We start from the raw sequence: 19,889 nt of genomic DNA, 5'->3' as shown, positions 1-19,889 counted from the left end.
CGCAGCATGTTTCGGGGCGTTCATTTCTGTTTCGGATTGGTCGGGGTGCTTTTTCGGAAAACACCAAAAAAAAAGACGAAAACTAGATTGAGCATTTGGAGCGGCTGCTGCAGATATCGGCAACCTCTTCTATTGTTGTTGCGAGAGTTTCTTTTGTGCCTGGCACAAGCAGGAGGAAGGATGGTTCTTGATGAGAAGATGGTTTTAGACTTAGCCTTCTGGTTTCTTTTCGACTTTTTTCCTTCCACCGACTCAGCGACATTGCGACTTCTCTCAGTTTTCTTCGGCAAGACAAAAGTGTTGGTTGCGTATTGTAACAATGTATAAATAGCAGAAGAGAAGAAAAAAAGGACCAAAAAAATCAAAAGCGTTACTTTTGTATATATTGTATATTTATATATTTGTATTTATCTATCTCTGTTCGGGGTGATGTATGGAGGGAATGAATGTACTTGAAGACATTTTGATATCTTCCAGGCCATCATTGTCTTGGGGTTCGGATGGAGAAAAGTGGGGCAAGCTACTTGAGAACTTAAACGTTGCCATTAAGCCTTTCTTTTGTCTGTCACGCGCCCATCTGCATCTCTGCCTTTACAAGACCAGCAAGCCTCCCAAAGTATCACTGTTGAAATTGAGCTTTACCAGTTCGAATTCATTCTGACCCTGGGTAAGCCGACTGTCTGCACATGTGAAAGTGTGTATATGGCTAACACTGGCTCACAGACTGTTAGTCAACCGTTTCATCGGTGATCACATGCCAATAATCGCTTCAAGACCGTGAAAGAGGAGCGGCATCATCACCATCAACAGCACAAGATCAATCACCAACACGCACGACGTATATACAGAGGGTGTTTTAGTCCAAGCCCGTTTGATATTATCACGCCTTATTTGAGCGTTGCACATTCATCAAGCAACTTGGTTGCAGCGATCACACACACACACACACACACACACACACACACACACACACACACACACACACACACACACACACACACACACACACACACACACACACCCAGAATCACCAACTCGGCCAAACACATACCGCAAAGAGAGTGCGAGCAAAAAGGATGGCAAGCTCAAACCACCACCACCACAACCAACCTCACAATTCATACCCCAACAGCGCAGCCAGCCAGTCCCAAACACCAATATCCCCCCCGGGCCTGAACGGCGGCGGCGGTGGTGGTGAGGACGGGGACAAGCCCCGGCTGACAAAGGAGCAGAAAAAGACTAATCACATCCAGTCTGGTATGTTCTCCTCTCTCTTTCTCTTTCTCTCCCCCCCGACTTTTTTGCTGACGGGAGGGGGGAAAACAGAACAAAAACGGCGGCTTGCTATTCGCCAGGCGTATGATGATTTGTGCACGCAGGTTCCTGGGCTGGAGGGGCAGGCGAGGTCAGAGGGGGTGGTGCTGAATGGGGTTGTGGGTTATGTCAGGAAGCTGATGCTGGAGAGGCAGAGGATGATTGCCGAATGTGAGACTAGGGGGTTGGAGGTTCCGGCTGGGGTGAGGGAGGGGTTGGCGAACATGCCGGTTGGGTTTTTGGACGAGGGGGAAGGGGGGAGGGATGGGAGTGGGAGTGTTAGTCCTGGGAAGGGGAGTCAAGGGGGGAGGGAGTGATGGGTGGATGGGTGGATGGGTGGATGGGTTGGGGGAGTTATAGGATAGAGGTGGAAGTGTTGGTTTTTTGTGTATACTCGTTGGGGGGATGCGTTGATGGTGTTGATGGGTTGAAGGCGTTTGGAAAGCGCAGATATCTCCGGTTGGTTTCATAAGGAGGAGTCAATAATTCTAGATGATGTTTCTCCCGCTTGGGAGGTAGCGATTAGTTGCAATAGAATTGACAATGATTTTCAAGATGAGGATTAGCTTTCATGGCTTTGGGGTCTAGCTACTCTGTACAATAGTTATTTGTGAGTTTTTGCCAAGGACAAAACACCCACAATCGTCCCCTCCTGGCATTATCGAAGGACCCTCCTCGGCTTCACCGTCCGCAATGACATCATAAGACCCCTCCAAAACTCAACGTCAATCAGTTCGACCAGGGTCAAGGAAAAGTCAAGTTGAAATGACCACAGCCCAATTGTGCCTGACAGCTTTCGTCTAGAGTAGCGGAAAAAGATGAGCCTATCGAAGAGAGGAAAATGATGCACTACAGCAGAAACGGCGCACGCCAGTATGATACAGCAGTTAATATTACAAGGTATAGCCGCTTGTGACCAGCTGCTCACGAGGTGAGTGAGTATTGGCCACTGCGCCACATGAGCACTGCGTCATCGCTTCAGAACTGTGGCAGGGAACGGCAATTTTCTGGAGCACTACGAACTGTTTGGGCTTGGTTTTACGCCCGACACGAGCGGAGATAGCGGAGTAGTGGGCATCTCCTTTGCAAGTTATGGACGTGAGCGAGCTGTCGCTGTTCGCTCTTTCGGGGTCCTCGGAGGGTAGACAATCTTCCCGAGTCTGTGGTGTTGGATTTACAAACAAACCATTGCTGGGATGATCGATCATTCCTGAAGCGATCAAAAACTAAAAGAGAACAAGGGAGAAACAGTGTAACACATGTGTGGGAGGGAGGACAACGTGTAGTCTTTATATCTGCCGTTTAATAGGGAATATGCCTAGCAGGTGTTGATGGTTGTCAGTGCCCTGGGCCTGGTGTCACTGAGCACCAACAACAAAGATTCCGAATTTGGATCCCATGCTTCAACTGAGGTCGACTTCAGGGCGTTCATCTGATGTTTGCAAAACCAGGATGTGGCTTGTTTTCTGTACCAGAGATGGGAACGACAGTGATACAGCATCGATAGCTACAGCGGCGGTACAGGATATTGGCGAGGAGGGAGGCGCCCTCATCTATTCGTGTACTCTGAAGCCAACAGGCCAACCTGCGAGGCCCCCCAAACGTCTCAGTTTCAAGAGAACAGCAACCAGCAGTAGCGCTCGCCCGGCCAATACGACAACGCCGCCCACCATGGAGCCTTGCCTTGGTTCCGCTGCTGGCCCAACACCAGTAACAGGAGATCAGCGGCCAGGCCGATGCCCATCAGGCCTCCCAACCCTTCGACGATCTTCTTTTCCGTCACCTGTCATCACAGAGAGCCTCACCCAAGACAAGTTGGCGGCTTCCTAGTCTCTTTCCTATCTCCAGCTTCCTCACCGCAACAAGACTCTTGAAAAACACCAACAACGATCAGGCGTTGCTTGCAAATTACCTACCGCTTACTTGAGAGCTGCAGCTGCATCTGCATGACTGGTTCCTCCCACCAGCACCGCCGCCGATAGAACCCCTCGAACGAACCCCTCCCTACCCTGGGAAAATAGCCCCACTCTCTTCGCAATCCTTCTACAACACACTCCCAGCCCCCCTCTGACTCTTGCTTTTCAGCATCTCAGCACACAAACTTTTGCTTTTCTCCAATCCAGCAAGGAGAAACAACGACTCAACTGATGGCCAGCTACAACGACCCCTACGACATCCCCACGAGGGAGCGCACAACCCGGCGCTACTACCGGGAAGAGCGCCGTGAGGACCCTCGGGCTTATGACACCCGCGACAGCTATCTCAATGTCCAGTCTTCGCGCGACCTGGTACCGCGGGCCCGCGAGGACAGCGATCTCTCGGTAGAAGAGATCCGTCGTGACTTCCCTCCTCCCGGCTACTCAACCCGTGATTTGCGCCGCGCCCGCTCTGCCGAACCTGGACAGTACGACGACTATGACGACCGCCGGTCTCACTACAGCCGCTATGATGACCGCAGCGCTTACGGTCATGAGCATGACCGCCGGTCTCTGAGGAGGACAGACAGCTACTACGAGGAACAGCACAAGAAGAAGGTCCGCATGCTGTCGAAGCAGGAGCAAATCATTGCTGCTATCAGCGGAGCTGCCATCGCTATCGGTGGTAAGGAGCTGTATGACCGCCGCGAGGCCAACCAGGCCGGCACTCCCGAAGTTCAGCGCAACATTCTGGCTTCTGTCGCCCTCGGAGCTGCAGGCGCTCTTGCGGGATACCAGGGGACTGAGTTCTACAACAAGAAGAAGGAGAAGGAAGAGAAAAAGATCTTGGCTCACCGAGGTTATTATTCGGACGATGACGGAGAAAGCGCAAAAGAGAAGAAGGGCCACAAGAACTTCCTCGAGAGCGCTCTCGCTGCTGCGGGCTTGGGTGGTGCCGTCAAGGCTCTGACCGGCAAGGACAAGGACAAGGACGACAAGTCTGACACCAGGAGCCGTCGTGATACCAGCCGTTCAAGATCGAGATCGAGGTCTAGGTCCCGGTCTACCTCTCGCTCTCGGGGTGAGAAGGGCAAGGGTGAAGGCGCCAACAAGATCCAAAAGGCAGCTATGGCCTCGCTCATTGCCGGTGCCACCGAAGCTTTCCGCATTTCCAAGCAGCCCGGTTCATGGAAGGGCGAGAAGGCTAAGCGCGTCTTTACTGCTGCCGCCGGTGCTGCCACACTCGACGCTGCTCAGGACACTGAGAAGGCCGGCAGCAAGCTCGGCTTGGCTGAGGCCGTCATGGGTGGTCTGCTCGGCAACCGCGTCATCAACGGTTCCAAGAAGAACATCGAGATGGATGAGAAGACAGGCCGATTGCGATCGAGATCTCGCCGGCGTTCCAAGAGTGGCGACAGCCAGAGTGGAGGTGGTGTGAGCGGTCTGGCCGCTCTTGCCACAGCTGGCTTGGGCGCCTTTGCCGGCAAGAAGATCATGGACAGCCATGAGCGGTCCAAATCTCGTGGCCGGAGCGCCGATTCATACGACAGCCGTGATGGCGATCGTCGCCGCAGCAGGAGCCGCAGCGTTGTCGACTCGGCCCGCCGAAAGATGGCCAAGATCGGCCTCGGTAATGGTCCCGATGACGACGACAGGGATCGTCGCAGAGACCGTAGCCGCGACCGTGACTACAGCCGCAGCCGGAGCCGTGACCGCGGACACCGGGACGACCATGACGACCGCTCTTCGCGCCGCCACAGAGATGACGACAGAGACTACGACAAACGGCGCCGCGATTCAGATTATGACGACGCCCGTTCCCACCGCAGCGGTGGAGGACGTGATCGTTCACGCCGCCGGGGACACTCGCTATCAGATGACGATTTAGGGGATTCAGATGATGATAAGAGACGTGGAAGCAAGATGAGAGGTAAGCAAATTCTCACCACCGGCCTGGCTGCCGTGGCGACCATCCACGCAGCCCACAGTGTCTATTCGAGCATGGAGAAGCGAAATCTACGACACAAGGCGGTCAAAGACGGAAGATTGAGTGAAGAGCAAGCCAAGAAGATGAAGAAGAAGGCCCTGCTGCAAGATGCGGCGGCGGTGGGCATTGCTGCTCTCGGTGTCAAGGGTGCCCTTCACGAGATCAAGGAAGCCCGCGAGCTGAAGCACGAGCTGCACGAGTGGAAGGAGGAGAGGGCAGAGAGACGCAAACGGCGGCTTGAGAGGCAGCTGGAGATGGTTCACGGAGATGTCAACAGTGGTAGCGGTGGCAGCGATAGGGGTGGCGGTGACAGGCAGGTGGGAAGGCACAGGGCAGATAACTGGTCTTCCCCGAACCCTCCACGGACAGAGCGGTACTATGGCGAAGGACCTCGGTATTCTGATGGAAACCCATACGCCGCCCTGCCTCCACCTCCATACGACAGGAGGTGAGGGGTGGTGAAGACTTATCACCATTCTTTGGATGTCACTTGTCCTACGACTCTGGCAACTATCCGTCCTACCCGCCGTGCCTCACGGCCAGCCCATGGTTTTGGGAACACACACTACACACACTACACACACACACACACATACACACACACACGGACAGGACACTGTTTGCGCACCATAAAAACCCCAGCCTCATATTAAACAACGCTTCTTAATGTCTTATTTCCGTCAACGAATCCGTGCCGCACAATTACACGCACACAAAACCTGCCACCCAACACCAGCCCCGAGCCGCCACCGCTATTCACCCACAACGCCGCCACCGCCGCACAAGCTTACGGGGTCGTCATCTCAACCACCTCTCACATTCTCTCACCTCCTTCTGTCACACCTCATCAGCAGCAGGGTCAGTGCTCTCGGATACTAGATCTCGAGGAGCTCTGCGGTTGCAAATGGTTAATGGCGGGCTGCTCTTTACGACATGATGACTTTTGTTTTACTTTTCTATTTCCTTTCTGTTCAAACACACAAATCCAAAAACTTACTTAAAGAGCATGTTCTAATTAATCTTTTTCTTCTGTGACAGATCACCGCCGTTAAACGGCATATTACAGCCAACCTCGATCCAGCCCAGCCCAGACCAACCAACATCAAACCCACCTTCCAGCTTTTTTTCTTTGTTGACCCGCTCACATCATCCTGGTCGAACAGCAGGGTGGCAGAGTGGGGGGATTACCAAAAACCGGGGGAGTATCGTTTGTGCTTCGCTGCTGTGCGTGTTGCTGTTGTGCAACATGGCACTTGAGCATATGCGGTATTTGATGATCTACAGTTCGAGTTTACTCGGGTGTTAGGATAGGGTAACGAAATGATATCACGACCAAGTTTTCTTATCTCTCTCTTCTGTTTATGCCTTATGATCTAGACGGATTTGTTTTTTGGATGGGGGGAAGATAGGGAGGATACTTTTTGGAACAAACTGGGTTGATGATACCTTGGTATGTTTGTTTGGTTTTTGGCTGGTCTTGAGATGATGAAATGAGAATGAGGTGATGAGGAATGAATGGTATTTAGGAGGTGGAGGTGGAGGGGGATATATACGTACGGGCGGGTTTGTTGCCTTGGCTTTTTCCATGTCTTTTTTTTTGTCCATTTTTTGGATTTTATGATGTTATCTTTTTTGGTAGTTTGAGCTTTTGTTCTTGATGCTTATGATGATTATGAAATGTCAAAAAATGGATGGATTAAAAGTGCTTTTTGGTATTTTCCACGCTTGTGATGATGGTGATTTTCATGCTATGTAAATGCGCCTGTATACCTTCCCTCCTTTATGCCAACCACCTTTCCACTTCTCACAAATCATTTCCGGGTATCGTTGCTCTCAAAACCCCCTCCCAGCCCTCTTCCTCACGGGCTTCACCACCGCCCCCGACGTGACCGTCTTTTTATCTTTACTCTTCCCCGCCGGACCAGCCTTCTTCACCAGCTTCAGCTCCTCCTCGGCCTGCACCTCCTCCTCATGCCTCTTCTTATCCGCCGCCATCTGCGCCTCAATCTCCATCTTCTTGTTAAACTCGGTCTCCGTGATCCTCTTCTCCCTAGCCGAATACCCCTTCTCCTTGACCGAATAAAACACCCCGCCCAGCTCGGCCAGCCAGTGAGGGTCCACCGACGTGACCGTAGACATGTACTCCTTCGACGTCAGGATCAGCTCATGATAAATGACATAATCCGGCAAGAAACCCAGCCCATAAAGCGCGCTCGTCGGGTGGAGCTGAACCGTCACCGACGTTCGCAAATTAATGTACTCGCCTATGCCCTTGACTTTGGCCGCCTGATGGTAATACCCCGAGCAGATGCACTTTCGGATCACGTCCCAGTCCGTCCCGCAGCTCACCATTTCCATCTGCTGCATCTTCATGATATCCAGCAGCTGGTCCCGGACCTCTTTCGCGCGGCGGAGGGACTTGGAGTGCAAAAAGTGCTGGACGCACCACCGGTCGCTGTACCCGTTTGCTTTCCACTGCGTGTAGACGTGGAGATAGGTCAGGTGGTCTGACTCTGGCACGAAGAACTTCTCCCGTGCGGCGTCGGATTCCTCCTGGCGTTCTTTAGGTCGGAAGAAGACGTTGGGGACGGAGAGCATCGAGACGATGGTGACCATCTCTTCGCTGCAGCCATATTGCTCCGACATGATCAGAAGTTTGGCGAGGGAGGGGTCCATGGGGAAGGCGTTCATCTTCCGTCCCAGGTCGGTCAGCTCGCCGAGGTTGTCCAGGGCTCCCAGCGCCCACAGGTCGAACAAGGAGGTCGTGATGGTGTCTTGGGGTGGGGGGTCCATAAAGTCAAAGTCGAGCAGGTCTTTGACGCCGAGGGACTTGAGGAGCAAGACTGTGTTGCTCAGGTTGGTTCTTTGAATCTCGGGGATTGTGGAGATGTACATCTCGTCTTTGAAGGCCTTTTCGGTGAAAAGACGGTAGGCCTGTCCGGGGCCGGTTCGCCCGGCACGACCGGAACGCTGCGATGCGTTTGCTTGCGAGATGGGGGTGATTTGTAGCGTGTCCATACCCATTCGTGGGTTGTACACTTTGAGCTTCGAGTACCCTGCGTCAACCACATACATGATACCATCGACCGTCAAACTGGTCTCGGCAATGTTGGTGGCCACGATACATTTCCGAACACCCGGGGCAGCTCGGTCGAAAATTTTGGCCTGCAAATCTGCCGGCATTTGACTGTAAATAGGGAGGATGCTGAGCTTTGGAGGATCGTTGAGCGCATCCAGGCGTTCACGGACAAGCTCACACGTTACCTCGATATCTTCCTGGCCCGTCATGAATACCAGAATATCGCCTGCTGGTTTGCCCACATGAATCGCCAGGACCTGCTGCACGGCCGCATCCACGTAGTCCTCAACAGGTGACCGGTGAAACATGACATCAACGGGGAATGTTCGACCCGGGATCGTGAACTCGGGAGCTCCGCCGTAAAAGTCGGAGAAGCGTTTGGAGTTCATCGTGGCCGAAGTCACGATCAGTTTCAGATCGCGGCGTCTCTGAAGAATCTTTTTGAACAAGCCCATGAGAACGTCGGTATTGAGCGCTCTTTCGTGGGCTTCATCCATGATGACGCACGAGTATCGATCAAGGTCCGGCTCATTCAGAGATTCTCGAAGCAACACACCATCTGTCATGTACTTGATAACCGTCTCTTTGCTGGTGCAGTCCTCGAAACGAATCGCATAGCCCACTGTACTCCCGAGTTTTACTTCCATTTCCTCAGCCACACGTTTGGCAACACTCATTGCTGCTACTCTTCGGGGCTGTGTGCACCCAATCATACCAACCTTGCCGTAGCCATCTTCATACAGAAACTGGGCCAGCTGTGTCGTTTTGCCAGAGCCTGTTTCTCCGACCACAATGACCACTTGGTTGTCTCGAATTACCCGCAGCAAATCTTCGCGAACAGCAAACGCTGGAAGATACTCCCGCTGTTCTTTCAGGGATTTGCTTTGACTGAAGTTGCTTGCGCCCTCCGACTTCTTCATATGTTCGCTGAATTTGTTTGAGTTTTGCGCCTTTCCAGATTCCTCACTCGCGATGGGAAGGGCGCTGTCGGTGTCCTCTTCTTTCACCCCCATCAAGTTACCCAGCGCAGTTCCTGCCACGTTTGTTGCCTCCTGAGCCTGTTTTGCGCGTTCTCTCTGCGTGCGCCTTTCCTTCACAACGCGACTCCCTTTCCTGCTGAAGACAGCCATATCACTTTGGGCATCTCGAACGGCAGGAATGGGCTCCAATTGCTTCGTAAAGACAGTTCGTCCGTCCAAGAACGGCGGTCGTAGGTCATGCACGAGAAGATGAACGCGGGTCCCTTCTTGGTCGTCCTCAAAATCGCGTCCCATATTTCTTCGTTGCGCCACACCGGATGTGAGCATTCTGTTGGTCTCCCACGCATCAACATCCTTTTGTTTCTGCAACTGTCGCGCGTTCATGCCGCCGCGCGAAAAGTTGGCGACCTTTTTCTCTATCAAGGCGGCCTCCCTTTCCTGCGCTGCCCAGCCTGCCTCATCGCCGAATGGATTATGGGTGTCGTCGCCAAACGTGTGTCCACCCAAGTCATCGTCACCACCATACCAGTCGCGGTCGAGAGCGTTGATGGCATCTTGGTCGTCGACGCCCTCTTCTGGGCCGTCAAACTCTCGTTGCTTTGGTGTGGATGCGCCAGCCAATTTTGAGCCGGCGCGCGGTGTAGAGCTTCTCGAGTTGAAGCGGTTTTGGGGGCGGGATGGGATGTCGCTGAATCGATCGTCGTTGCGCAGTGGGTTGAAGTCCAGCTTCCTCCGCTTGTTCGAGCGGTCATCTTCGTAGTCGCGGCCCATATTTACTGTTATTAACAAAAATGTATGCTGGATGGAAGTTGTTTTGTTGACTTTAGAGTTCAAGCTTTCCACAGGTTGAGTTGACGTGCAACGAATTGCGGAGCTCTCCAAGAACCCCTGTCCCACCACCACAGCGCAAGTTCCCGATAAGATAAGCCCCGCTGTCGGTCCCACTAAAAAGTTGAACTGAGGAAATCCAACTTGTGAAATTTTGCGCCAGCAACATTTGTGACCACTCCAGCATCATCTTCCCAGGTCGTCGACTGCAGCTTTCACCATGGCGTCTATGATTACTACTACTGCCTGGGTGCCCCGGGGCTTTGCGGCACCGTTCCCCAACAAGTACAAGTTTGACGAGGAAGAATATGAGCGCATCGCTGCTCTCGCCAAGCTGCAGCTTGGTGATGCTGAGGAGGATCTGGCCGAAGCACAAGAGGCCGAGAAGAAGGGGTCAGAAAAGTCCGACAAGAAGAAGGCTGAAAGGGAAACCAAGGATGATGACGCTTCAGAGTATGTGTCCCTGGGATTTCATGGGTGTGCGCTTTCTAATAGTTTGAATTTAGCATCGAGATCGACGATGATCTGAAAGAATACGACCTCGAGCACTACGACGACACAGATGAGGAGGCCGGCGAGGGGCAGTCCATGGGCATGTTCGGCAATGTCAAGTCGCTCGCTTACTACGAATCGAACAAGGAGGACCCGTACATCACACTTGACCCTGGCGCTGACGAGGACGACGAAGAGCGTGAGGATCTGCAAATTCTGGCTACCGATAACCTTCTGCTCGCCGCCAAGATCGAGGACGAACTTGCCCACCTTGAGGTCTATGTCTACGAAGATGCTGCCGATAATCTCTACGTACATCACGATATCATGCTTCCTGCGATTCCACTGTGCGTCGAGTGGCTGGACTGCCCAGTAAACAAAGCCGGTGTCGATAAGGACTCGGCCGCCAACTTTGTCGCTATTGGGACATTCGACCCCGATATCGAGATTTGGGACTTGGATACCATCGACTGCATGTACCCAAACGCTATTCTGGGACAGGGCGCCAATCCCGAGGAGGAAACAAAAAAAAAGAAGAAAAAGAAGTCGAAGAAGGCCAACGATGAATACCACGTTGATGCTGTGCTGGCGCTTGCTGCAAACAGGAAACATCGCAACCTCCTTGCTTCAGGTTCAGCAGACAAGACCATCAAGCTCTGGGATCTTCACACAGCCAAGTGCGCCCAGTCGTACAGCTATCATACCGACAAGGTCTGCTCGCTCGCCTGGCACGGCGTTGAGTCCACGGTGCTGTTGAGTGGCAGTTATGATCGCACAGCTGCCATTGCCGACATGCGCGCGCCTGGGGAGCAGCCAATGAGAGTCGGTGTAGAAAGCGACATCGAGACTGTCAGGTGGGATCCTCATGACCCCAACTTCTTCTATGTGTCGACTGAGAACGGTATTGTCCATTACTTCGACGCCCGCAAGGCCACCAAGGATCCTTCCGCCAGCAGCTCCGTCTGGAAGCTCCAGGCCCACGACGAGTCTGTTTCATCCTTTGACCTGAACCCGGTCATTCCAGGGTTCATGGTGACTGGTTCGACCGACAAGACCGTCAAGATTTGGGACATCACCGCCGCAGGTCCATCGCTTGTTGTCTCTCGCGATTTTGACGTTGGCAAGGTCTTCTCGACGGCTTTCGCTCCTGACCGTGAGGTCGCCTTCAGAGTTTCCATTGCCGGCAGCAATGGCAACGTCTCTGTGTGGGACACCAGCACCAACGCCGGCGTCCGCAAGGCCTTTGCCCAAAAGGTGCCAAATCTTCCCACTCGGGAGGATGGTGCTGAGGACAGGCTGGTTGCGGTCAACAATGATGAGGAGGAGAGCAGCAGTGATGAGGGCGAGGAAGATGATGGGGATGATGATTCTGAGGAGGATTCGGATGAGGACGGAGACTCCATGGACGAGGATTAAGTTGGCCGGGAGTAGCTGAAGGATACCCATCTTGTCATACTATCGATAAAATTCCGAGCCAATTTATGACTGTGTTATGTGATCCGTGAGGTCGATAAGAACCCATAACCAGGAGTGTTGTCCCAGGCCTAAGAATTGCGGAGGAAAATGACGATACGCTGCATATGCCGACCTCAAGCTAACGGATGCAGACAGGTGCTAAAACCACTACCTCAGAAGTAAGAAAGTGTCTCTGGACACGAAGCTGACCGTCAGCCTTGCAGCATCATGTTTTGAAGATGCAAGCCGCATGTTTTTTTTCTCGACAACCCGGACACGGAGCGACACATGTTTCGTGAGCGGAGCATGTTTATGCTGATGGCTCGGCGATCAACGATCCTCCGGGACCGGCAAATCTTCCTAGCGATAGCATTGACAAGAGTGGGACTGGAGCTCTGATCAATCTTGACGGCGGCTTTCCTCAGTCCAAAATTAGTCCATGGACGTTTGAGGCTCAGAGCCCATGGGCGTTTTGGGCAGACAGTTTCATATCACGAGAAGCTATCCCAGGCTGGTGGTAAGATGTTTGCTCATGCTTCACGTAACTACCAACAGCCCAAACAAGTGTTGACAAACCTTGGCGATGGATTTGTACAAGCAGCAGGCATCTCGGGCGTTGTCTTACACCGCGGCATGAACACCCAAGTGGGATGCGCCGGCCCCTCCGTCAAGCACTAACGACTCCAGTTCTTGGAAGCGGCCGGTGAGCTCCGAGTCTTCCAGAACAGAACAAACTGTTGAGCTGGTGAAGCTCTGGGCACCGAGGCTGTTCGTCATCCAGGTCCACGCCAAGTACTGGATCAACCAATCAGGGCTCACCGTCATCTTAAACACACACGGGCCGTCTAAAATCTTCAAAATACCAAAGTCAACAGCCTTTTTTCGAGCAAATAAATCGATCTTTCTCAATCCGAATAGCGATTTTATACTATATGCGCTTCTCTCCCAGTTTAAACCGTCTTTTTACGTTTAAAACCGATAAAGTTACAACTCTTGGCCTTCGAAAGTGTGCAAGTGTTTGATGACTTGTTAGTGGGGACCGTCGACCTAGATAACGACCACCGGGCACCAAGTCCACAGCACATCGAGGAAACCCACACGCACGCGCTTCGAGCGGATCCCAAGGAAGCCCAGGCGCTTGGTTCGGCTTTTGGTTGTCAATCTGGAGCTGGCTGACGAACTGACAAGAGAACCTGACAGGCTGACTGCAACACTGTCACTGGTGATTGATCGAAGAGAACCGAACCATCAGCCGCGCGGTCGGGCGCGCATCTCACACAGCAGCAGCAGGTGCGGAGTGTTGAAGAAGTCCCCTGTGCTCAGGAAGTTTCATCGAGAATGGAAGGGGGAATAGAGAACATTGGGCCAATCAGATGGCATGAATCAACATCTTAGCTTCGTTTCAGATGCAGGAACGAGGTTGATCTTCATGGCTCGAGTGGAGGGACACCAGTGCCATGCCCTGGCGCAAAAGAAATGTTGGGGGGTGAGGTTCTTCACCCCTGACACAGAAGAACCCACGGACGGTGATGCGCCTTGGACCAATCAGCGCTTGAAGATGGACTGCGGGATGCCCAAAACCCCCCGAGCACATCACGCATCCCTCTGTTGCTTTTTGTTCCCTCAGAGTTGGCCTCGGAAACAAGAATCGACTGCTTTTTGCTACATTGCTGTAGAAGTAGCACCAGAGTGTGCTATTTTGGAACAGCATGGACGGGCGGCCTGCAAGGACAACTGTCAAACACGCATTTCTGAACTGTGGTTGATGGAGGGGGGAGAATCCAACATGCAGGAACAAGCGACCCCACGCAGGAGCAAACTGAGATGACCCTTGTCCCGGGCCCTTCATCGCCCAATCAAAGCGGGCCGCGATGCCAGCGTCAAGTGACTTGCAGCAGCGCCAACCAGAACTGGTAACTGGCATCTTGTCGCTTCGACTGGCCTCAACGGTCTTGATTATCCCTCGTTTTCTTTTGATCAGGGCTCAACATTCAAACATACGCATGAATTCTCGCTGGAAGTGTACACAACAGCGGGAAACCATTCATATATTGATTGGGGCATGTCGTCCTCCTTTGCCACGGTCCGGAGCATCGAGCTCAGAAAGGGGATGCACACTCCGGTCACCATGAGGTCAATCGAACCAATGGCATCCCAGGGCAGCCCTCCAAGCAGGGATCAGGTTTTAACCTTGGGCGGCGGGCTTGTGCGGTCTCCCCTTGCTGGGAAACGGCGCGCGACCAGCAGGCCAACCCAGCAAATCACCGGCCGTCCTAAATTCAGGATGTCACGGTCTCTTCTGCTCCGTACACTCTGCCGGCCCGGTCGAGAGGGCGAGAAGAGGCTTTTTCCACTGGGTGAAGAAGTGCCAACTGCCACTCTGAGTTGTCTGGCCGGGAGGGGGACCGGGAAAGAGCGCATTGGTATTGCTACGCAGAGGGTGACATAATCTCCTGCGTGATCCATCGTACCAGTACTTTGTGATCTGCAATGCGCAAGCAAAAAAAAAGCATTGCGCCACTCCCCGTGCCCGTTTCCCCATGGGTTTGCCCTCACCTTCGATGTGCGCTCGCGGCTCGTCCTTTATTGTTGTGCCTCCCCCCTCCAGGCTCACACCCTGCTTTTCTACTTTCAGTCATTCTGTAGACCCTTTGCGTCCCATCGCTCCTTGACGGACCAGAAAACTTTGACATCCTCAGAGATCCCCATCGCCGGCTCGCCTGGATACTCGAGGACACTTACACATTCCTTTTTTTACAAGACATTTCTTGCAGGACATTCATCCATCGCCCAACTTGCGCCGGTACACATCGCCCCCGAGATATTTCACTTCAGTTCTACACACACTCCCTCGACGACATCACACAAAGGGCCCAGGTCAGTCCGTCGTCACTTACCCAACATCACACGTGGACAACAAACACATTGCGTCGCCCTGTCTTTGTTGAAAACTTGAAGCCCCATCGAGGAGCCACGTTCCTTCTCGACTTGTTCTATTCAAACACGGCCTGGATCGCCGATTCTCCATTGTGCTAGATATAGCTACAACTTCCTTGTCAGGACACATCCATCTAGGATTTTCAGGTGTTTTGATCTCTACTTTGACCCGAAACCGCCCATTTCGCCGTGTATCGTCACCCGGACTCACTTCGACTGCTTTGATAGGGTCACGGAGCCGAGCGTTGTAACCCTGGGATAGGAAGTTTGCAGAGAAAAACGGGCACAAGCTCTTCCCGGCGCAACGTCACACGCAAAACCGAATCACAGGACCATCTATCATTTGAGACCTCGTTCGCAAAACCACGCAATTGTTCAGGGAAGAGTGTTGTTAGGATCTGGAAGCGGGGCGTCTCTTCTCATCTTTCTTTCCATCACTCAACGCCTTTCTGCCACAAGCTTTACCCCTCAGGGCAGAAAGTCAAGTTTGACTCCTGGTCTTCGCCATTACCTACTATCTTTAGCCACCTGTCTGGTTGCTTTGAGTACGTTTATCTGGCTTGTTGAAGCCGAAGCAGGAAGGTGTCTAATATCGATCGATATAGATCGTTTTTCAGCTGAACAACCCCCTACATAACCGGCAAGATGTCTATCGCCAGGGCCTTCACGACCCGGCGGGTCAAGCAAAGCCTCCAGACATCTGACCTCAACGGTTCACCACAACAGAAGAGTCCAAAGGGGTCGCTGGGATCTATTCGGCACAAGATCTCCAGTCCTGTCGAGCTGATTCACACCACCAACATGCTTTCTTATAACGCCCCAGATCTTCATCCTCTATCAGCCTCGTCGACAGGCTCGCACAGCAGATCTGATGACGATATGTCCGACAGTGCGCTCACCAACGGAACCACACCACCTACTAGCCCCGATGTTGAATCATCGCCAAAGAGGACGATGCAAAAGAGGGTGATGTCGCCAGAACCGAATCATCTCTCCGCTTACTTTACAGTCCCCGGTCAACCAATCGAGAAGCCATCCCTTCAAAAGGCAGCACCCATCATCCCACAACGGGCGCCCTCTCACTCCAAAAAGTCGCCAGCTGAGGTTGCCCGGCAAAGGTCAGCTTCCGGGGTATCACAACGTTCTCAAGCATCAACAAACGCCAGCTACACTTTCTCTCGGTCCTCCTCCACCAGCACAGCCACCACCGCTACCTCGCAGAGTTCACTTCCCCTACACATGCAGCAGCACAGGTCGAAGAATTCAGCTGCCGCCGCCGCCGCTGCTGACTTTGTCCGGATGGCCGCGCCACCTCTCACACACCGATATTACCCAGCACAACCACAACCCAAGCGACAACATAGAAAGGAGATTTCCGTCTCTCAACATCCGTTCGGCCAGGAGCTCGCCCAGGTGTCGGAGATTGCGGAGGAGTATGGCCTCAAGGAGCAGATGAGCGTGGTGGACGTGGAAGAGAAGGAGATGGTGGCCAAGGGGCTCAAAAAGTTCAATGCGAATGACTACCTGGGGGAGATTCAGGGGTTGTTTGCCAACTTTTTTGGGGACGAGTCTGAGCCTGCGGTGCCAACCAGCATGGCGGCTGCAGCTTGGATTTAAGGCCACATCTTTCGATTTTGGACAAAGCTTCTTCTCTCTTGTGTACATATTTTTGTCGCTTTCTTGTAGCCATTGAGGCTGTGCCTACTACGCCTGTAGGATTAGGGAAACTGGGAATACCAATGGTTGGTTGGGTTTGGGGTGGGAAAATTTGGGGTTTTGGCATTGGACCAAAACTTGAAAAGGGGCTCGTTGTCTTGAGTAGGGGCAGTGTACATATTGGGGAGGTAAGGGGTTGATTTCCTTCTTTGGTTTTTTGGAAAGATTTACATCATCACAGGAGAGGTGGACTATATCTTTATTCCTTCTCTTAAAAGATGTAGTTGAGTTGGTTGGTTTGGTTTGGTTTTTGGCTGTTGGAAGTTTTTGCTATTGACATTCCCCCTATATTTTTCTTCACTTTTGTTCTAGTGGTAGGAGAAACGAGAATGGTTGTGGATGTTGAATATTATCTCCATTTGGAAGAGGTTTTTTGTTATTGCTTTGCATAAGGTGTTTGCTTGGTGAGGTGAGATAAAGGTATGCGTAAGTTTGTCGCAGGCTGGGTTGGGCCGGCCGGGGAGGATGATGACCCGACCGATGTCTGCCGCCACCACCTACCATCCCAAGATGAACGGGCTGGCCTTGTCGCTCGGTCAAGGAATTTGGTTGACCGAGGGGATATCAGAATAGAAGAATGGGAGTACCTGTCGGGTCGGGGATGCACACACAAACTTCTTCTAGATGCATCGGGGAGCGTGGTGGCTGGCTGGTTGGATTTGTGGCTGGATGAGGGATGTTGTGTAAGTCTGGGGGGGGGATGATCTATCGCGAGAATTCTGCATGCAAGACGGGGGAAATGGTAGAAATAGTATATAGGGTGGTGAGAACGTTGTGAGGAGGATGGGGAGAGGTTGTTATCCGATCCGATCGGAGCCGATCATCAGTGGTTGTGATATTGTTGTTGACTACCTTGGACATGGCACAGCATGCTCTAGTTGGTGTTGGCAGGCGGGTGACCCTTTACACTGCAGAGGGTAAGTCTGAAAGGGCGGCTTGCAGAGGGCTGAAACTCGGATTGTCGATGGCATGTGCGGTTGATGAGAGACGGGCAGTGGTGGGTCTATGCCCGTGGTGTCCCGATGTGGAGGCATCAGATCATTTTGTGTTACTGTGATGATCTCCTGCCACGGACGCCTCGTTGCTGATGATCGTTTCAGGAGCGGTAATTCCCTTCTGTTGTCTTGAGTAAAGTTATCGCCTGAAAAGCCACTGGAAGTGAACCCAATCTCAAGTCCGATCTTGGACATATCTCATCACCGCCCTACCGCTTCAGCCCACCTGTACAAGCAGCCCGGAATGGAGGTTGACCAAAAAGTCCGATCATGTCGATCACCCGTTACCCGTGCCGCTTGCCGGCCTCGGGTCGGGGTAGTGGGCTCCGGATTGAGGTGGGGCTAGCCGTCGTGGCTGGTAGACCCGCCGTGCCTCCCCGGAAATGAGTGGGGCCGGCCGGCCGGTGTTTATGACCCGGACCGGGCTGCCGGGTCGGTGTTTGTCAACTGTGGTGTTGGGACCGTGGTAGTTTGTTGACCTGGTATTTGACCGTGGGATTTTGGAGGTGGAGCTGAGTAGTTGTCAACACTACCATAGGTGTTGATCATCAGCGCGGTCTTGACAGAATGAACTTGAAGGTTGGAAGTTGTCGGTGGACCCTAACCCTGAAGCTAAATCTCTCGCCTGGAGCGAGCGCTAACTGGGTTAGGGTTATTCTCTGATAAGATAGGCTTAGCAATGCACCTTGCTGGACAAGCAGCTTTCGCCGCGCAACCACACCATTGCATCACACTAGGTAATCATCAAATCATCATGGCAACAACAAGCCCCGAAGCTACGTCCGAACCGCAAGTCGTCTTCAAGGCCGGGAAAAAGAGAAAAGCGTACCGCCAACGAGTCGAAGAACCTAAAAGCGCGAACGCTGATAGCCAGCATGCGATCGAGCCAACCCCAGAAAACCCCCCAGCGGTATCAGGCAATGGCGCGCAAACAACAGCTGCTGAACAGGACGAAGAGAAAGGCCTCTCTGTCGCCGAGGTACTCAGATTACGAAACTCGCGAAAGCACAAGTTCGGCGGCGTTGGCTTCCGCGCAAGGCCCGGACAGTCGACACATGGCGATGACGACGGCGGCGTCCCCGAGGAGCAAAGCCTGGTTCTCCACGGCAGTGCCGAGACGGAAGCAGAACCCTTCGGCGGAATCACACAACGGTTCGCGCCCCAGACAGGTCTGGCTGGCGATCTAGTCAACAAGCATATGTGAGTCTCCCTTTTGGATACACCGAGCGACCCAGAGGCTGATCAAGCAAGGGAGGAATATGTAGAAACTGCATTGGCTAGACGAAAGCGGCAGGCCGCGGAGCTCACAGTACAGCAAGAAAGCCTCGATGCTGGCGCATCATCAGCAAATGCGGCCAACTCAGATCCGAGCACTTTGCCTTTCAGTGGCCCACAGGTGGATTCGCAGCGAGCTTTACAAGGCAAGCTTATGGAGATTGACCTGGGTGATGAAGCTCGCGAGCGCAACATCGAGATGACGGAGCGCGCTCGAAAGCGATTACAAGGGCAGATCGACGAGGAAGATGAGAATGAGGGCCGAAGTAAGACCCGCCTTGGCCCAGATGGGAAGCCATGGCGTGGCCGGAGGCGCAGAGGAAGCGAAGATATCAAGCGAGACCAGCTCGTGGAGGAGTTTTTGAGCGAGAACAAGCGTAAGTGGACTATGAACTCACCCTTTCAGCCTGTAAGGATTTTAGCTAACCTCCTCGCAGTCGATATCTACGATGTACCTTCGGCAGAAACTCCCAGTGCGGCTGACCTGGGAGACGGAGATGAATACGCAGCAGATGATCGCATCGCTGAAGAATTCCGCCGTGATTTCATGGACGCCATGGCACAAAGACACCGGAAGAAACGAGTAGCTCAGCCCGCTGCTAAGCCTGGCGCCAGCCGAACAGAAGAGGTCCTCAAAGGGCCGAAGTTGGGTGGCAGTCGAAACGCAAGAGCAGCCATGCGGGAGATATTACTCAAAGAGCAGGCCACGAAGCGAAGGTGAAATGTGTTTCTCTAGGCGCGCAGCCTTGCAGGGGGATGAGGCTTGGGGTCTTGAGGAATGCATTTACAACATGCAAATGCGAAGTCGAGGCTCAAGACTCTCGCACTTAAGCAAAATTTTCGGATTTCCTCCGTTTCGGGCCAATACACCACTAAATGCTGACAGCCCTATGGTACCCTGGGGGTTAGATAGCC

The 19,889-nt window shown here is 53.0% G+C and overlaps 6 protein-coding genes across 6 annotated transcripts; 5 read left to right on the top strand and 1 right to left on the bottom strand.

Annotated features, from left to right (window-relative positions):
- Nucleotides 1-1,076: 1,076 nt before the first annotated feature.
- PODANS_1_13695 (uncharacterized protein) lies at nucleotides 1,077-1,631 on the top strand (the record flags this gene model as incomplete). Its single annotated transcript, XM_001905038.1, has 1 exon — nucleotides 1,077-1,631. One exon carries the CDS (start codon nucleotides 1,077-1,079, stop codon nucleotides 1,629-1,631), a length of 555 nt encoding a protein of 184 aa, XP_001905073.1.
- Nucleotides 1,632-3,335: 1,704 nt separating this feature from the next.
- Nucleotides 3,336-6,269, top strand: PODANS_1_13690 (uncharacterized protein; the record flags this gene model as incomplete). Its single annotated transcript, XM_001905037.1, has 2 exons — nucleotides 3,336-5,160; nucleotides 6,256-6,269. Coding segments are annotated over 2 exons (1,839 nt in total), but the record flags the coding sequence as incomplete, so codon positions are not given.
- Nucleotides 6,270-7,050: 781 nt separating this feature from the next.
- PODANS_1_13680 (uncharacterized protein) lies at nucleotides 7,051-10,047 on the bottom strand (the record flags this gene model as incomplete). The annotated part of the gene is made up of 1 exon (XM_001905036.1): nucleotides 7,051-10,047. One exon carries the CDS (start codon nucleotides 10,045-10,047, stop codon nucleotides 7,051-7,053), a length of 2,997 nt encoding a protein of 998 aa, XP_001905071.1.
- Nucleotides 10,048-10,324: 277 nt separating this feature from the next.
- PODANS_1_13670 (uncharacterized protein) lies at nucleotides 10,325-12,012 on the top strand (the record flags this gene model as incomplete). Its single annotated transcript, XM_001905035.1, has 2 exons — nucleotides 10,325-10,557; nucleotides 10,611-12,012. 2 exons carry the CDS (start codon nucleotides 10,325-10,327, stop codon nucleotides 12,010-12,012), a joined length of 1,635 nt encoding a protein of 544 aa, XP_001905070.1.
- A 3,621-nt stretch (nucleotides 12,013-15,633) lies between these two features.
- On the top strand, nucleotides 15,634-16,605 carry PODANS_1_13660 (uncharacterized protein; the record flags this gene model as incomplete). The annotated part of the gene is made up of 1 exon (XM_001905034.1): nucleotides 15,634-16,605. The coding sequence occupies one exon, from the start codon at nucleotides 15,634-15,636 to the stop codon at nucleotides 16,603-16,605; it is 972 nt and encodes a 323-aa protein (XP_001905069.1).
- A 1,773-nt stretch (nucleotides 16,606-18,378) lies between these two features.
- On the top strand, nucleotides 18,379-19,695 carry PODANS_1_13650 (uncharacterized protein; the record flags this gene model as incomplete). Its single annotated transcript, XM_001905033.1, has 3 exons — nucleotides 18,379-18,899; nucleotides 18,951-19,351; nucleotides 19,412-19,695. The coding sequence occupies 3 exons, from the start codon at nucleotides 18,379-18,381 to the stop codon at nucleotides 19,693-19,695; spliced, it is 1,206 nt and encodes a 401-aa protein (XP_001905068.1).
- Nucleotides 19,696-19,889: the final 194 nt, after the last annotated feature.

This window comes from Podospora anserina, chromosome 1 (genome assembly GCF_000226545.1).
Source record: "Podospora anserina S mat+ genomic DNA chromosome 1, supercontig 3".
NCBI lineage: Eukaryota > Fungi > Ascomycota > Sordariomycetes > Sordariales > Podosporaceae > Podospora > Podospora anserina.
The sequence above is the reverse complement of the archived record's forward strand: the minus strand, read 5'-3'. Positions and strand labels throughout refer to the sequence as shown.